General features: G+C 36.0%; 1 protein-coding gene across 1 annotated transcript in view; it reads right to left on the bottom strand.

The window, feature by feature from the left end:
• The window catches only part of atg7 (ATG7 autophagy related 7 homolog (S. cerevisiae)), a 63399-nt gene that overhangs the window by 29575 nt on the left and 17278 nt on the right, over positions 1 to 16546 (bottom strand). The window contains exons 14-18 of the mRNA XM_088636832.1: positions 16295 to 16489; positions 14084 to 14290; positions 12754 to 12869; positions 9531 to 9606; positions 2933 to 3013 (exon numbers count right to left, since the gene is read on the bottom strand). Coding sequence (XP_088492958.1) covers positions 2933 to 3013; positions 9531 to 9606; positions 12754 to 12869; positions 14084 to 14290; positions 16295 to 16489 — 675 coding nt within the window. The remainder of the gene's footprint in view (positions 1 to 2932; positions 3014 to 9530; positions 9607 to 12753; positions 12870 to 14083; positions 14291 to 16294; positions 16490 to 16546) is intronic.

Raw genomic sequence — 16546 nt, 5'->3', positions numbered from 1 at the left:
ACGTGGTTGCAGCGCATTTTATTTCAGTGTGTTGTTTTTGCTTATTCTGACAAATTATCGAATTTATTTTTCACAGCATATTAACCTCATAGTGTTTACAGGTCAGTACAGTTATTCTTGAGATAAACCAGTCATCGCTTAGCAACATGGAAATAGAAGCAATGGAACATTTACAAGATTTCATTATGTTTTCCAGAAGTGTATCCCATGATCCCTAGCTTTGACTGATGGAGCTCACAAAGCCTAGCAACCATGTGACACAGGGGACATACATCTGTTTTACATTAGCCTCTTTTAGTTAAATGTGGTACGCCCTCACAACTACTCTTCTTCTATAATTGTTTGGAGCAACTGCATAGCTTTTTTGTCTGCTAAGATAAAAATGCCACGGCTCTTCAGTCCTTTCTTTGAAGCTACTGCATCTGGTGATTATTGATTTTTACTATTAAAAATACTGCTTAAGAACCTAAAATACACTATTATAGAAACCACAGATAAGACAAATCCTACCTGTGTAAACAGCACTACACATTAAGTGAACATTGTACAAGTTTTTTTTTTAATGTGTTTTCAAACTAGGATTTAGGAACAAAGTGATGTTTTAACACAGCATTTGACTTTTTACAAACAGCTGTCCCCACAGATCACACTGAATTAAACCAAAGCTTTAATGTAATCTAAAAACCCATAAATCTACTGTCAGATGAAAGAGTTAGCACGTACAAGTTTGTTTAGAAAAGAAATATGAAATTGAAGGGGAAAACATTCAATTTCAGAATTGCTGTATTAAGAGATTTACCAAATGCCTTCGGCTGCATTTATATTCCAATATTCCAATTGTTTTATCTTCTTTTATTTTAAGTAGAATCCAGTTAAATCATACACAATATTTGATCATTTTATCATATTGTAAGCCATTAGGCAGTAAAATAATAAGTCTCTGTATTATCACAATTAAAATTGTCATCTCTCTATAGCTTTCAGAGATATCAGCTTGGCCATATTCCTCAAATCACTATATGTAATCTATTGCTCTCACTGAACATCTCCATTTCAATTGACGGTTAGCTGCATTTGGAACAATGTGACATGTGGGCTGTTCCCTATTAAAAATTGTTTTGAAGTCAATGTAAAAATAAATTATTTGAAAGAAAAAGACTATAAGGGGACTATGTCAATTAAAGACCATAAGCAAGGAACTGCAATGTAGTTTGCATTACCATTTAGGCAATGGCAAATCGAACAGAACTGCAATTTACAGTTTACAAACTGCACTGACTGGTAAATAATGAATAAAACCGTGCTTTATAAAATGACCAGTTTTGGTTCTTATGGTCTTCTGAGATTAAATATGTAAACAAATATACCGTTGAGTTATATTCATCATCAAACATAATATTACTTTTCAACAGCCTGCCTATAGAATTAGTTTATAACAGAATTATATCAAGAACGTTCTGATAGGAACATACATACTGCAATAATGAAAAGTTTTTTTTTTCTGAAACCGAAAATTATTTTTGACTTTACTACAGAAGTATACAAAAAGCTTAATACAAATACATATAAAAAGCTCAATACAAAGCAAAGTGCCAGTTTGCATGGTTTTCTGTGCACAGGAAAAATACTGTTTTGTCAGTAATAATCTGATTAAACATCTTATTCATTGATATTTGCTTTAGAAACTGTTTTTACAAAACAATATACAAAACCACTCCAGGAACAAGTGGAAGTCTGTATGAAAAACAACATTTTAGTTGTGGAGCCCTCTAGAGGTGAGTTCAAAGAAGGCTCCTCAGCCAAAACATTGTGCTCTTTTCTTTTCACTTTTCAGCTTCTACAGCTCACCACTATAACCTCTGCGAAATTAGTGGTGTGCTACAACTTTTCTTCTCAAAGCCCAAACTGCTTTTTAAAATTATACATTACTTTATTTCAAGATCCTCAACTTTCCATTCTCCAGTTTTCCTCTGCGACTCCAGTAAAAACAGGGTTTTTACAAATCAATATTTTGCCTCCTACAGAAGAATTATTTATAGCTAAACTTTACTCATTTTATTACTATTCAAATTCACACTACCATTAAAAACCTTAAAGCCCCAGTATGAAAGAAACCATGACAGTGTTCAGTCATCTCTTTCATCGTATTGCATTGCTTTTTTATCATTCCAAGAACATCAATTTAAAGATTTTTGGGGAGAATATTTTTTACAGATATTAATGCAATGAAGCCAAATTTGAATGAAACCCTGAGCCACACACACACACACACACACACACACACACACACACACACACACACACACACGTAGTGGCCTGTGTACCAGGGTTGAAAATAATAGTGCTGCACTGCACAGACCTGCATGCTGACACATGCAGAAGACATTGAGCTGCAAAGATGATTTATGAGATGTGAGCCTTTCAGCACCCTTTTACCCCAGGGGAGAAAACGCTTCAATATGCAGGTTAATTACTTGCATGTGACAATGACATCAACAACCAACTGTGTCATGATTAAAACCATATGGACCCATTACGCAAAATGCACAATTTCCCCCACTAGATGTTCCCTAATGATTTGTATTTGTGACACAACCCTTGTGTGGGGCTCCTCAAAGGGCAAGAAAGAAATAAGTACTCATATAATATTGAATTACAGCTCTGCTTTGGCTCCAGTGAACTGAAGCTTGACAAATAAAACATAATATGTAATAATTCTAAGTGCCATTAAAAGCCGCTAATAATCTATTTTGTTTAGGTCATGTTACCTGTGAGCCATGCAAAGGATTCTTTTGTTAAAACATTACAAATGTTAATATCAGCCAAAAAAAAACAATCTAAGAACACATCACATAGTAATCCTACTGTCCTACTTCACCATGCAAGAAGTACTGTAGATGCTTTTTTTAAACAATGAAGGTGCTAAACTTACTACTGGTGAACAGGCGGTGCATTTATCAAACGCCAAGCTAGCAGGAAGGACATTGTCAAATCTTGATAGAAATCCTCGAATCTATAAAGGAGAAAACAAACAGAAAGAAATGTTTATGAAACATATACTTCACTATGAGGTGTCAAGAGAAATAATATGAAAGACTTTAGCGCCCCCTGGTGTCCTGAACCACACTGCTGAAGGTAATGCATTAAGATCAGTTAATTGCTACATTCAAGCATGTATGCCAACATGCTTCGTCCAAACAAGACGAAATACAATAAATCAATAACCGAAAGCCGAGTTTAGCGCTTAAAACATCACAAATGACTAAGAAAGCATGTGTTGTAGCTGCTTCAATATGTAAGTGTAAGAGCACTGTGGGGACCTGTTTTCTGAATCTGTAAAATACCTTTGCTCATAAACAATTAGTTTCACACAATAGATGGTTATTCATTCATCTAGACTGTTTGGAAGTTAATAGCGAATTGATCAAAGGATCTCATTCAGCTGTTTCCTGAAGGCTGAAGCCACATAACTGGCTTCAATAATTTGGCTGGGTAGTTTGTTCCTGACTCCCACAGCCCTTTTGGGTAATGAAGTGCCTTCAGCTCTTGGTTTTAAAAACATCTCCACATATGTTTCTATTTCTTTTCTTTGTTTCATATTTCACTTTTAACCGGGCTGACTTTGTCGATGCCTTAGAAAAATTCAAATACTTGAATTGGGTCCCCTCATAGTCTTGTCTGTTCAACGTTGAAAAGATCCAGGTCTTTTGGACTGTCAGTGTGGACATTCCTATATTGACTGTGTTCGCCAATTGAAATACAAACAATGGCGGAGGCCCTTATGAAAAAAAAAAACAATTTTAATGTAAGAAGCAGATACTAAGCTTACATCCATTATGGTACACTAATCAAAAAGCTTTTTTAATGTAGCTGCTTCCCCAGACTGAATTGAAGAAACAGAACTAAGAGAGACCATACGTAAAATCCCGCATTACCAGAGGCTTTTATTGAACTCCAATTTTAATAACTAGGCAAGTCAATTAATTTCTCCAGAATCAGCAACAGCCATGAAAGCTAATGAAATAGACAGCAAAAGCTGCTCTATGTGTAGTGCTATTAATTTAATCTAAATACTCCCTGATGGTTTTTGCAAATTATTACTTTTTGATTATTTTTTTTACCAGAGTTTCACTTGCAAATTAAAACTAAGTAGTTATGTTGCACTTCAGTCTTTTTCAGAGCACAATGCATATTTATATATGAAGATTTGTGCTTCAGATTAGGGTTAGCGTTTTAACAATTTCAATGTCAATATCATTTAGTTTTGTTGCATTAGAGTTTAAAGAAAAGTAAACTTTTCTAGTGGTATCAAGAGGTTTATTAATTGCTTTTTGTCAGAAAAGTCCTACATATTTGCTCAGAAAAAAAGTCAAAATGAGAAAATATTTTGGTGAGTTGAATGTAAAAATGCCTATCATTAATCTTTTCTTAATAGCATTTCTCTCTCTGAAATATCACTACTACTTCAAGGTACTCTAGACCTAAGACAATGTTCATAAAATCCTTCCCTAACTAATTCCCTAATGCTCTACAGATTATGTAAATTAAGGAGGAAAAAAATGGTGAAAGATAATTTGCTGGGAAAAAAAAGAAATTCATTGCCTAAATGAGACAGTGTGGATTTATGTTTAGGGCCTCAGTATAGTCATGAATCTACTGATTACTAAGCTGAAACAGGGAAAAACTACTCTATGATACAAAGTCAAATTGGCCATCTTGGAAGGTATTTGAAAATACAATAAACTATGGATTAAATGGATTAAAAGGAAACAACAGCTTTCACCAGTCATTCAGCAGATGGTTAATGAGAAGACATTCACACCTTAAACACGATTTATTTTTTATGAATACAGGCAGAAGTTTTTGTTTTCTATTATTAGATATTATGACACATTTCCCCTCTGAATTAGACGCATATGATTGCAATGGCTACAAATAATTTAAAAAAATATATTGAGAGGAGATGTTTGTTGCCCCCCGATTAATCAGTTCAAGAGCATGTGCTGGTATTGCAGTAGTAATAGAACAACCACTTCCAGAACAAAATTAATCAAAATTAATCATCAGTTGCCTTTCTATACAGATAACAAAAGTAACTTTACATATGCAGAAAAAAACCAAGAACTGAAACATTCTGCACCACCCGTATTAATCAGGTAATTCCCATATTTATTACTGAAGTGAATAAATAACTGGTAACCTGTAAAGACAAGAATACAGAGAGCAGACCATTAATGTGAGTGCTTTCCTCTCCACATTTATTTAAACTCGGTGTGACTCTGCAGTGAAATAAAGTCCCTTCTTCAAGTGTTCTAAAGAAAAGTACCCAGGCTAGTGAAGCAAATCCCAAGAGTGCCTGGAAAAGTTTTATTGGATATTGGATATTGACAACCCTGCTGCATTACACTTTTATTATTGCCAAAGATAAAAAGAAACATTGTTTATTTGTGTGTCCCTTACAATCAGTGACTTTACAAAGCCCTACAGCGGTCCAAAAGAAAGCAAAAAAACAAAACAAATTTGTTTGGTTGAATTTCTGTGCATATCAATGTTTATTTGCCCTTGGTGCTTCACCCGTTACACTAAAAAAAGGTCCCTCGACAAGAACAAAAAATATCTATCCCATGCCATGGAACGCGCTTACACAAGATGACACTGATTGACTGTGACAGCTTTAATAAAGCCAGTGGCCACTGCAAGATGCAGCACAGGGATATGATCACAGTGCTGGCACTAACTAGCCCACTAAGGAGAAACAATGAGAATTTTGTAACTCAATTTGACAGAAATACACCCCTGATACCACAAATCATAGCTAATTAAATCTTGTCGCTGCATCCCAGCTGTCAGCCACGGGAGAGGACAAAAAGCACTGTTCTTAAACCTTTCATTAATTGCATATTTACCCCTTTAATATCACATGACAGGTGCCGAAGAAAATCACTTCCTCATTTCTTTCTGGATGATTATTTTTATTGCATTTTCCTTGCCATATCTGCATACATTGCAGACCGGTAATATGACCAATTGAATCTGTTTATTAAGTAATATGCAAACCAAGACCAGCGCAATAGTTTCTTAAATTCAGACAATCTTGCTTCAGTCTGGCATCTCATGTGAAATGTTAATTTCTTGCTTAGGAAAAGCAGTGGGTTGTCAGTTTTTAGACCACAAGGAGGCAGTGTGGTCTCATAACAGAAAGGGAATTAGAGAAGTCATCATCAGGCCCCACCCGTGGCTGACAAACAGACGATAGCATAACCCTGGGAAAACACTAGATGGTTCTTCCATGTGAATTAAAGGAACAAATTAAGTGTAGAGAGAATTCTTACAATTCAAGCTCTGAAGTATCTGTTAAAGAAACATGCCTATAATTGTTTTTAATAAACTTCAATAGCATAATTTATTAATAGTTCAGTATGGAATTTAGCTTTAATTGGACACACCCCTGATAATTTAAATCATGGTTAATTCATTTTTGTATAAATAATAATGTCTGTATCGAGCTACAAGTAACAAATGACCTTTCTGGATGTTATCTATCACCAAAATGCTATTTAGCCGATTCTGATTAAAACTACTTGCCTTTAAAACATAAACATATATACAAAAATGAAATACATAAGTATTTATCTAAGTATTTATAAGTAACGATCTTGAATGATCCTTATCATCTTTAGAGAACAGCATACAAACAAAATCAGAAAAATATCTGTTATCACCCAACAGCAATCTAAACACTTCTCTGAATGGGAATATTTGATCTCTAAATTTGTGATCATAAGGTGATAAAAGTGTTTACAAAATCATTAATCTAAGGAACTTAACCACTGGCTGTGATATGACTGCACAGATTACAACTTTAAACACAGAGAGAAATGCAAAGGGAATAGAAGTGTTTTAGAAGTGGATTACTTCCACTACTGGTGATTGTGATTGTGAAGGCTGTGCAGCCTAGTTCCTCATATTTTGCAATTCACTACGCTGGCCGTTTTGCTCGACATTTAATTTTCTACATCACACGGTTTGATCTGGGGTTGTTATGCGAAGTCAGACCGTCAGTACACATTTTCCATCTAATCCTATAATAAATGTGAAAGTTCACATTGTGAAATTATGTTTTTTGGTAGATGGCATTATTTGCAAAAGGTTGGGTGAAGCAGTAATTTCAGTGCCCCGGCCTTTCCACAAGTACATTACATTATGCATATGTGGATCTAATTTCACATTGGCCCTTACCAATCATGGCCTCCTAATAATCCCCATCTATGAACTGGCATTACCTGTAAAGCGCTTTGAGTGGAGTGTCCAGAAAAAGCGCTTTATAAGTCTATGCAATTATTATTATTATTTAAGACAGCACTCTTTCTAACCTTGTAGATTCCAGAGAACTTGTGAGGTGCTAGTTTGCCCTTTATGAGATTCACAGAATGGTAACTGTCTCCTGCAATCTGTATTGACGCAGGCAATCACCAGAGAGTATAGCAAATTATGTGGAGAAGCACAGACAAGCACAGTCAACCTGAGAGGGGAATAGACAGGCCTAAAGGTTACAATTTTAAAGTTTAACCTGGCAATCCTCTCTCTCTATAGGGTATAGTAAAAGTGATGTATTTTTGAAAGCTTATTGTTTTGAATTTTTTTTTCTCATATAAGTAAGCCACAACTGTATATTTATTTCATTTGTCTTCATCTTCATGCTGCAGTAGTAATAAATGATGAATGCAGCATCAAAAAGTGGGATAATTCCATTTGGATTCAAATCATTGAGGATAAAGGTATCACAATCTGAAAATGTTCATGATGGAATGGGTAAAACAGGCTAAACTACTTGGACCACTGTGAGAGTATATTCCTCAGTGCAACATACAGGGTTGACAGGTCTAAGATCTATCTTTAGTTAAGAACAGAAAATCAATTTTTGGGAGGGAAACAGTCCTATATAAATGGGAATCAATTCTCCCCTTCGGGGGCATTGCGTATCTTCCTTTACATTCAAGGTGACCGTAATTATCTCAATGGTCTCTTCGATTTAGGAGATGACTCAATAAAACCAGTTACACAAAGGATAGCCTTTTCCAATAAGCCTGATGATAAACATACAGTATTGTGCTTGTATGTGCAGAAACATATGAAAGTAACTATTCGGTCTTTTCCTCCAAAAAATTTAATACACAGCTGTTTCCGGCTAATTTAGATTCTTGTTTGGGTCTGAATTCCTGTTATTTGATGAGCTTTTCATAACCATATGCTCTACAGATCATGTAAATGAAGCAGGTGACTGCTTTTCTGAAAAGACCCTCAGGGAATATCCTGCAATTTCCAATGATCATGTGGTGTTCAGGTGCACAATTCAACCAACTCCTTTTTTTTCCCCGCAGTGAAGCCACCATAAATATGAATCGTTTCCAATCCCATGATAGCAGGCTTCTGATTTGCAGTAGAAACACCTCTTGGGAAAGGACACTATGTTCCACATAGGTCAAGGGATCAATGATATCAGTCTCCTTCTCATTCTTCTGCATAAAATTAGCACTATAATGATGTCTGACAATTATGGTCAGTGAGGCTTGAAGGAAGTTTTTCAAAGCAGGGGCAGAATGTCATGTGATAAGCTAGAAAACCATTAACTGAAAACACATACGCATATTTAATAGGTTTAACAGTTAATATGCTACTGGAAAACCTAAAGTTCTGGATGTCTGGTTCTGAATGTCTTTCCGTTTTCCAGACAGTGAAGTGCTACTATACACTGTTAAGTGCATTTTAAACTGAAAACAGGAAATAATTTTATTTTACCCAAACGGTTTTGGGATATGAAATAACCTACCCGGCACTGTTGTTGCTAATAACCTGGTCCTTTCAAGTAGGGTCTGGATGAGATCGTAGGATCAAATTAACTACTACATATCAAATGGTGTTGATGGGCTGAATGGTTTCCTTTGATTATTCTTATGTTTTAATTTTCATGATAATGATATGTACTGTAGATTTTTTTTTTCATTCTGATTATATCTAATCCTGCACCTCTCAGCAAAAATAAACATCAGGCTTTAAATATTAATGAACAATGAAAATTTAGACTGCAGACAGGTATGTCTGAGTGAATCTGGGTAGGCATTAGCTTTAGTCCATTTCTACAGCAATTTCCATTCAATACATACACTCTATATGCGCAAATGCTATACACAATATAATACAAGGATTTTTTTACTTTTTTAAGATCAACTAATGACAATGGCTGTGAGACGCAAGAAGCAAAAGACATTTCAAATAAGGATGGGCATTGCAGGCAGTTCCTCTAGGATGAACATTAGTCATCCTGGCAAGAGTATGCGACATTTGGAAGAAACTTTAATTTGCCCATTTGTAAATCTAGTCATATCTCCAACAGCAAAATAAGTTCAATAACAAAAGGGGATAGGAAGAAATGAACAAGCTGCAGAGAAATATAGTATATGCCTGCATTTTTTGGCAAATCTGCAAACTACAACAGCAAAACCTCCTGCAGATTTTCTCAGTTGACTGACCTGATGTGGGACAAGACCAAGTGAGGTTGGAGGTTCATTCATTCTGTCATCACTGCTGCTGGCTACTGCATAACCTCTGTGACAAAGAAAAGAAACAATAGGGTCAGTTTAGTCAACATTTTCAACAAAAAACAAGATCTGTCACCATGGTTCAGAGCTTCAGTGTTTATCTACAAGGAAACAGAACACAAATGTAAGCAACGGACATCCCTGCAGGATTTACTTTCCCTAATTTTTAAGTTACACATACTTTTCAGTAAAGGAACAAGTCAAGGTTTATTCCATGCTGAAAAGAGAAGAAAAGAAACACAATGATTCGGCTGTGGAGCCTTCTTCTGGTGCGTGAAGACTCCACAGCTGAAACGTTGTGTTTCTTTTCTTCTCTTTTCAGCATGGAATAAACCTTTACTTGCTCCTTTGAAGATTAGACATGCTGATGCAGCTACCTACTCATACTTTTCAGTATACCTCTTGGAAGTAAAAATGTTTTGCAAGTTGAACACAGTTTTTCTTCTTATTGACTTTGCACTTTTTACGGGAACTCGTGTGGTACAGTAGATATTTGCTCACTTATTTTACTGGTTGAATTGATATAGCCACAAAATATGAAAATAAGTTTTCATTTTACCTTCACAAAACAATGTGGAGGCCATAACTGAGCCAAGCAGCTCTAAAGATGAACTGAACTAGCTACCAAAATGAATTTTAGAGGGACAAAAACAAAGGGGTATTACATCGGAAAAGCTAAAGATTTTTTTCTTTCATGGTGTTTTATTACACTCTGTTTTGAAAAATATGGAACAGTCAACAAGTCGTATTTTCTTGAGACTTATATTTCTTTCTTTTCACCTTTATACAGTACATTATTTCATGTTTATCATCACAGTTATTTCTGTTTAATGCCATATTATTAACTGTTCTAGTGGATTTATATTTATAATTAAAATGTGCAATCCAATTATATTAATACAGCACAAAGTTGATTAAATTACATTGAGCCAGCTAATGCATTAGCAGTGAATGTGCTTTTTCATTTGAGAGCAATAGATAAAATGTCACCTGTATGAATCAAGTGCATTTACAAGAATACCTTTTAAAGGTTTTTTCATTATGTTTAAGATGTGTAATCATCCTCTCACTTGTGAAGGTAGGTGTCTTGCAGAGTAATGCCTAGATTTTTCAAAAAGCCTCCATAGTGCTTATCTAAGTGAAGGGATTTGCACATAATACTAGGATTGGTCCTGTCTGCATCTTGAAATTGTTGTAAATGACCACTCTAAAATGAATCATTTTCTTTGGGTCTTTGTTGTTACCTTCTGGTGCATTTTATAACAAGGGAGATTCTAGAGCAGCTAAAGGGGAAAATAAAATTTCTGCTCTTTCATGACACTACCAGTCTAACAGTCAGCATTTATATACTCGCTATGGCTAATATTTTAGCAAAATCATCAATGCCCAAATGAATACAGTTACATGTCTATATGTATTCACCTTCCAGACTTTCAGTGCATTCCTTATTCCTTAAATGACTTATACATACTTGAAAAAAAGTTTTTTTTTATCTCTGTGAAAACAAATTGGTAATGAGAAAAGACATCAGTGCTGGTCTTAAACTATAACACCACAGTTGTTAGGAAACATTTTTCTAGCAGTAATCAACCATGCTTCACTCCTGATGGTTTCTTTAAAGAGAAAGTCAGGCTACTCAGGCTTTACAGAGACATCCTTTGCTATGGCTTAATGTGTTTGGAGGGTCACTCAAGAACATTTTTAGACCTGTTTGAAGCAGGTGTGATAGTAGGCCATGTAGCCGGAAATTCTGTAATGGAAGCCTGAGCATCAAACGCAGCTATTATGTATCTGATAGTTGTTTTTTTAATAAAACATTTTAAATTGTATACAGTACATATATGACGCACATAGCTCTTCATCCTGGAATACAACCCATTTACAGTATGTTAGTTTGGTTAACATTAAATAAGTTATAAATGTAGACAGTATTTCAAAGTGTTCTGAATGTGCACTGCCTATTCCTCTGGAGATGTGGCGAAAACTAAATTTTTTGTCAAAATCTTACAAATATTGATAATTTTAATGAAATTGTGTAAATGTATTTTCTTTTGCAATTACAATTATGAAGCCATACATAAATTGAAAATTCATGCTCGTTTCAATGTTTATATTTAACAAAACCTTCTCACAAGACTTCACAAATTCAGTAAACAGATATTGGAAGCACTACAAATATATTTCGAAATCGTAACTAATGGGATATAAAACTCCTAGACAAAGCAGCAGAGAATCACTTTGCTCAACTACACGCATTAAGGTCAAGGTCATACAGAAATGAATTGTGACATCTGGTTACATAGCTGTCTTTCTCTTTTCAACTTAGGAAAAAAAAAAGATAAATGCCAAGTAAATTTATTCTAAAGTTAGCCTGCCTTAAAATTGACTTATATGCAGTGACCTCCTTGAGTAATGAAGTTCGTCAAAAACAAAACTAATAATATTTTGCAACACTGCAGTTTCTTTTGGGAATCCACTCAGTTAAACTAAATTGAAATAGATTCTCAGAGGCTTGATTCTGTAACAAAAGGGGTAAATAACAAAAAAATGTATTCATAAGAGCGACATAAACTCATCTATCAGCTTGTGGTCCTTTAATATTTTAGGCTTATTGTCAGAATAGCTTCTCAATGTGCAACCACCAGTTCCCTAGGAAGAACATAATAGAAAGCTACACACATTTAATCAGCCTTGAATTTAAAATTAAGATTGAAAATAAACATTGTTAACTGGGTTAAGGAAAAACATTTGCATACTAAATAAGAATGATAATATGGAGGATGACAATTGTTGTACTTAAGACCGAAAAAATGAAAACAACATAAAAATACAAACTAAAACATCATATCTCAATATTCTTCATGTAAAAAGGACATATTGCTGTTTGTTTAGCCATTGCTGCCTCTTACGTTATTAAAATGTGTATCGGTTACATACAACAGTCAAACAATCAGGCTGCATGTAATTTCTCAATAATTACTCTTACAAGCATGCCATTAGAGGGGGGGGGGCACGACTTCACTACATTTCGTTTCATATTTGTCCTTTTTGTTTCACAAAATCCAAATTCATCATTTTAGCCCAGCCAACAAGAATTCCTATCTTGCGGAAATGAGGAACGAAAAGAGAGCAGTTCGCTGAAAGGATAACTTACCCCTCTGGGTGCTGTAAAATGGAAATCATTAATTCTACAGCAAGAGCACCAGCTATCGTGGCAAGCCCAGGGCGACTGACGGTACACTGCTGGTCCAAAGTGCGGTCCCTTGTGGACTATCAAAAAGAAAAATTTAGCAGGCCAACGTTAATGGGAGTCATTCTCTGGTTTTATCTGCCTGACATTTTACTTAATTTACTTCAGTGCCTCTTTATTATGCCTTACAGCTCATTGTCTTTTAGGACAATTACTACTACACATACTGTATGTTCATGTAAAGAAACACTTCCTATTCCCTAAATTGTGCTGTTTAAACAGCGATACAGTAGATGTCAATTATACATATACTCATACATATCATACGTTTTGTGTATTTTGGGACCATTGCATATTATAAAAATTTTCCCAAAGTAATTTGAAATACTTTCAAAAATGTATGAAAACCTCCATTCACTTAAATACTTAAATTACTGCTTACCATCGAAATCATTTCACAAAATGCTTGACACTTTCAAGCATTTCCTTGAAATTACTACATACAAAAGGCAGATACTATAATGAGATGTTCCCCCAATTTCATGAAATGCCTAGAATTTCCTTATTTTGCCAACTACAGGAAACATACCATATACACAACTGTATAATACTGTATATTTTTAAAATTAATTTGGTTTAAGACTGAATGAATGACACATGAATGAATGAGAAGACAGATACACCCAATTGCACTGCCATTTCAACCTACTGCAGGAGCCACAGCATCAAGTGAGAAGCAAAGCATCTCTTGCTGAAGTTGCCTGAGGCCCACAGGCACCAGGCAAGTCACAAGAGTTGCTGTACCCAAATCTTTTGTCGTTTTTGAAGACATTTCATTGCATCCTTGCTATAGATATACAAGCCCACACAAATGTTTTTAATATCTAGTGCTCATTACCTCATTAATATGTCTTCATCAGTATTGGTGAATGAAATGAAAGCTTTTTTTCTAGACAATTTTACCAACACCATATCAACACCTACCAAAATAAACTCAAATTACTGAATTACTTTTCTTCCCACAATATATTCAGTTCCAGGTAACAATATCCTTTAGCTAAATCTTTTACTTGAAAAAAATGAACAGCACAGCTACAATAGCAGCCGTCTCACTTGACAGCGTTGTCCAAAATGACTTCTGCTTCAGACAGCATTTTGAAAGGCAGTTCACTGTAGTTCTTTAAATAAAAACTCCACTCTGATACAAAATAACAGAAAAGGAGGATATTTGTAAGTGAGCCTGGAACACCCAAACAGTGTCGGCACAAACGTTAAAAGGTCCTGAAGTACGTACATCCCCGGGCGCGACGACGTCATTGCAGAAGTAACAGCCAAGCCTGTGCCCAGGGATGTTGGAGAAGAGCGAGGTTCCTGGGACAGCCGAGTAGGTGGAGGAGGAGGACATGGGCTCTGCCTCAGCGGATTCGGCCTGCCGGGGTTTCTTCAGGCCGTGTCTTATTACAACAAAGGTGTCAAACCCAAGAGCAGCATTAACAACCAGCTTTAGGAAGAGGGGAGACAAAAGACAAAAGAAAACGCACGTTGTTACTTCTGTTTGAAAGCCGAGAGCTAACCCTGTGCCATATACAGTACAACAGGGTACTAATGTGAGAACAAACGTACTTTTCCTTGGGTTTGTCATTTGTGGATTAGTAGCACTAATTAGTGCTTTACACATAGGAGTGTGTACTCCTTTACACATAGGAGTGTACCCACTCCATCCACCACTGACGTTGAGCAACCACCTAGTGGAAGCTGGTACAAGCTCTGAGAGGAAAACATCCAGAGCACCAGGGTGAGCACGCCTACTCTGAGAAACAGCGCCATGGGATTTTTGCTTAATGTCTCATCCAAAAGATGGCAGCTACAGCACAATGTCTCCCCCTCACCATAATGGGACTTTGATTGGATCGGGGGGGGAAGAGACCCCTCAATGTGAGATGCTGACAGTACAGTGGAAATGCACAGAACAACACTGGATCAAACAGCTTTGCAGGGATTTTGACAGGTTTTGTTATGGCAAAACATGGCAAACTGTAGTTTACCTATTTAGAAAGGGGTTTTTCGATTGCTTATACTGTTTATAATGTTGTACTAATGTTTGATTATACAAGCTGTTAACTATTAACTACATTTATTCAATTCAATTATAGCTATTATTATTGTTGCATAAGTTATTTATTGGAACAAGTAATAGGTTTATTCCATGTTGAATAGAGAAGAAAGAAAAAAAACATTTTGGCTGTGGAGCCTTCTTTTCAGCATGGAATACACCTATTACTTGTTCCTTTGCAGCCTATGCATGCTGACACAGCTACCCACCTGAACTAAGTTCTTTACTGTCATCTGTTTCTGCTCATGGTCTAATGAAATGGCCCTACTGGCTAAATAAAAAAAAAAAACATTACTATTTGTCTCCTATAAACAACATGTTGTTATTGTACATGTCAGTGACTAAATAAATAAGAACAACACCTCAATGGTAAAAAGTATTAGAATTACAGCAGTATAAGAGCAGTATTTATGCACAATGAAAGGATAAGCCATGCAGGGAGGTCTGCCTAATCTTTAAAATGCTGTTGATATCAGTCATGTAAGCTTCTAAATAGGAGATGAAGTCTTGCTTGAAATAAATTATAGTGTTTTGGTCATTAGTGTGTAATATTGTACTTTTTTAGAAAAACATACATTAAGAACCATAGGTAACATTATAAGCAGTAACCATTTGCTCCATTAGGACACAGCCGTTGTACACTGCAATTACCCTAAAGGGTACAATGAAGTTGCAAGACCTCTGTGTCAGAACCAGCATTTCTTAGTCAGGATTGTTACCTTCAAACCTTTCAATGCCACAGCTATTCTTTATTATTTTTTATAACTATCCCAAGCCAATTATTTCAAATCACCATCCATTTTTTGACATGATTCATTCCTTAGACTAGAAGATTAGTTCTTCTTACTTTACCAAGTGAAATAATGTATTTGGTACTGATAAAAGAGAATAATGGAATAAAAATATATAAAAATATATATTTTGTTTTAAAAGAACTTATCATCATCAAAACAAACACCCTTTCCCACAGTTAGTCTTTAAATTTAAACACGTGAGGCACTAAATTGTTACATTATTATTAATACTGAAATCTCGCTAGGCACTGAGGTAACACCCCCACTCTTTTCAAGAAATGCCCTGGGATTTTTAACGACCACAGACAGTCAGCACCTCGGTTTTAAGTCTCATCTGAAGAACAGAGTCATTTTTGCAGTATAGTGTGCCATCACTGTACCGGGGCATAAGGACCCACAAAGACTGCTGGGTGAGCGCCTCCTACTGGCCCCACTAACACCTCTTCCAGCAGCAACCTTAGTTTTTCCCAGAAGGCCTCCCATCCAGGTACTGACCAGGCTCACACCTGCTGAGCTTCAGCGGGTTGCAAGTCACAGGGTGAAATACTGGAGCAGCTGGAATAATAAGCCCTTATGCTCTATCGTAGGCCTGAATTACCTTCCTCTGACTGGCAGCAATAACAGTGGGCAGCCAGCGGCTCTCCCGCGTGTCCATTAGCAGGAAAACAACGTCGTGTGAAGCGATGAGCTGCTCCAGCTGTTCCACGTCGGTGCGAGCCTGATCCATTGTCGCCTGCGAGAAATTCACGGGGTGTCCCGGCATGGGTATGCTCATGTTATACCCCTTGGCCGCCTGCAACAAAATACGTCATCAGAGCAATGCCTTTTAGAATTCAACATGCCTCGTTCT

This window comes from Lepisosteus platostomus, chromosome 6 (genome assembly GCF_059453375.1).
Source record: "Lepisosteus platostomus isolate fLepPlt1 chromosome 6, fLepPlt1.hap1, whole genome shotgun sequence".
NCBI classification, from domain to species: Eukaryota; Metazoa; Chordata; class Actinopteri; order Semionotiformes; family Lepisosteidae; genus Lepisosteus; species Lepisosteus platostomus.
Note: the sequence above shows the minus strand (reverse complement) of the source record. Positions and strands in the feature narration are given on the sequence as shown.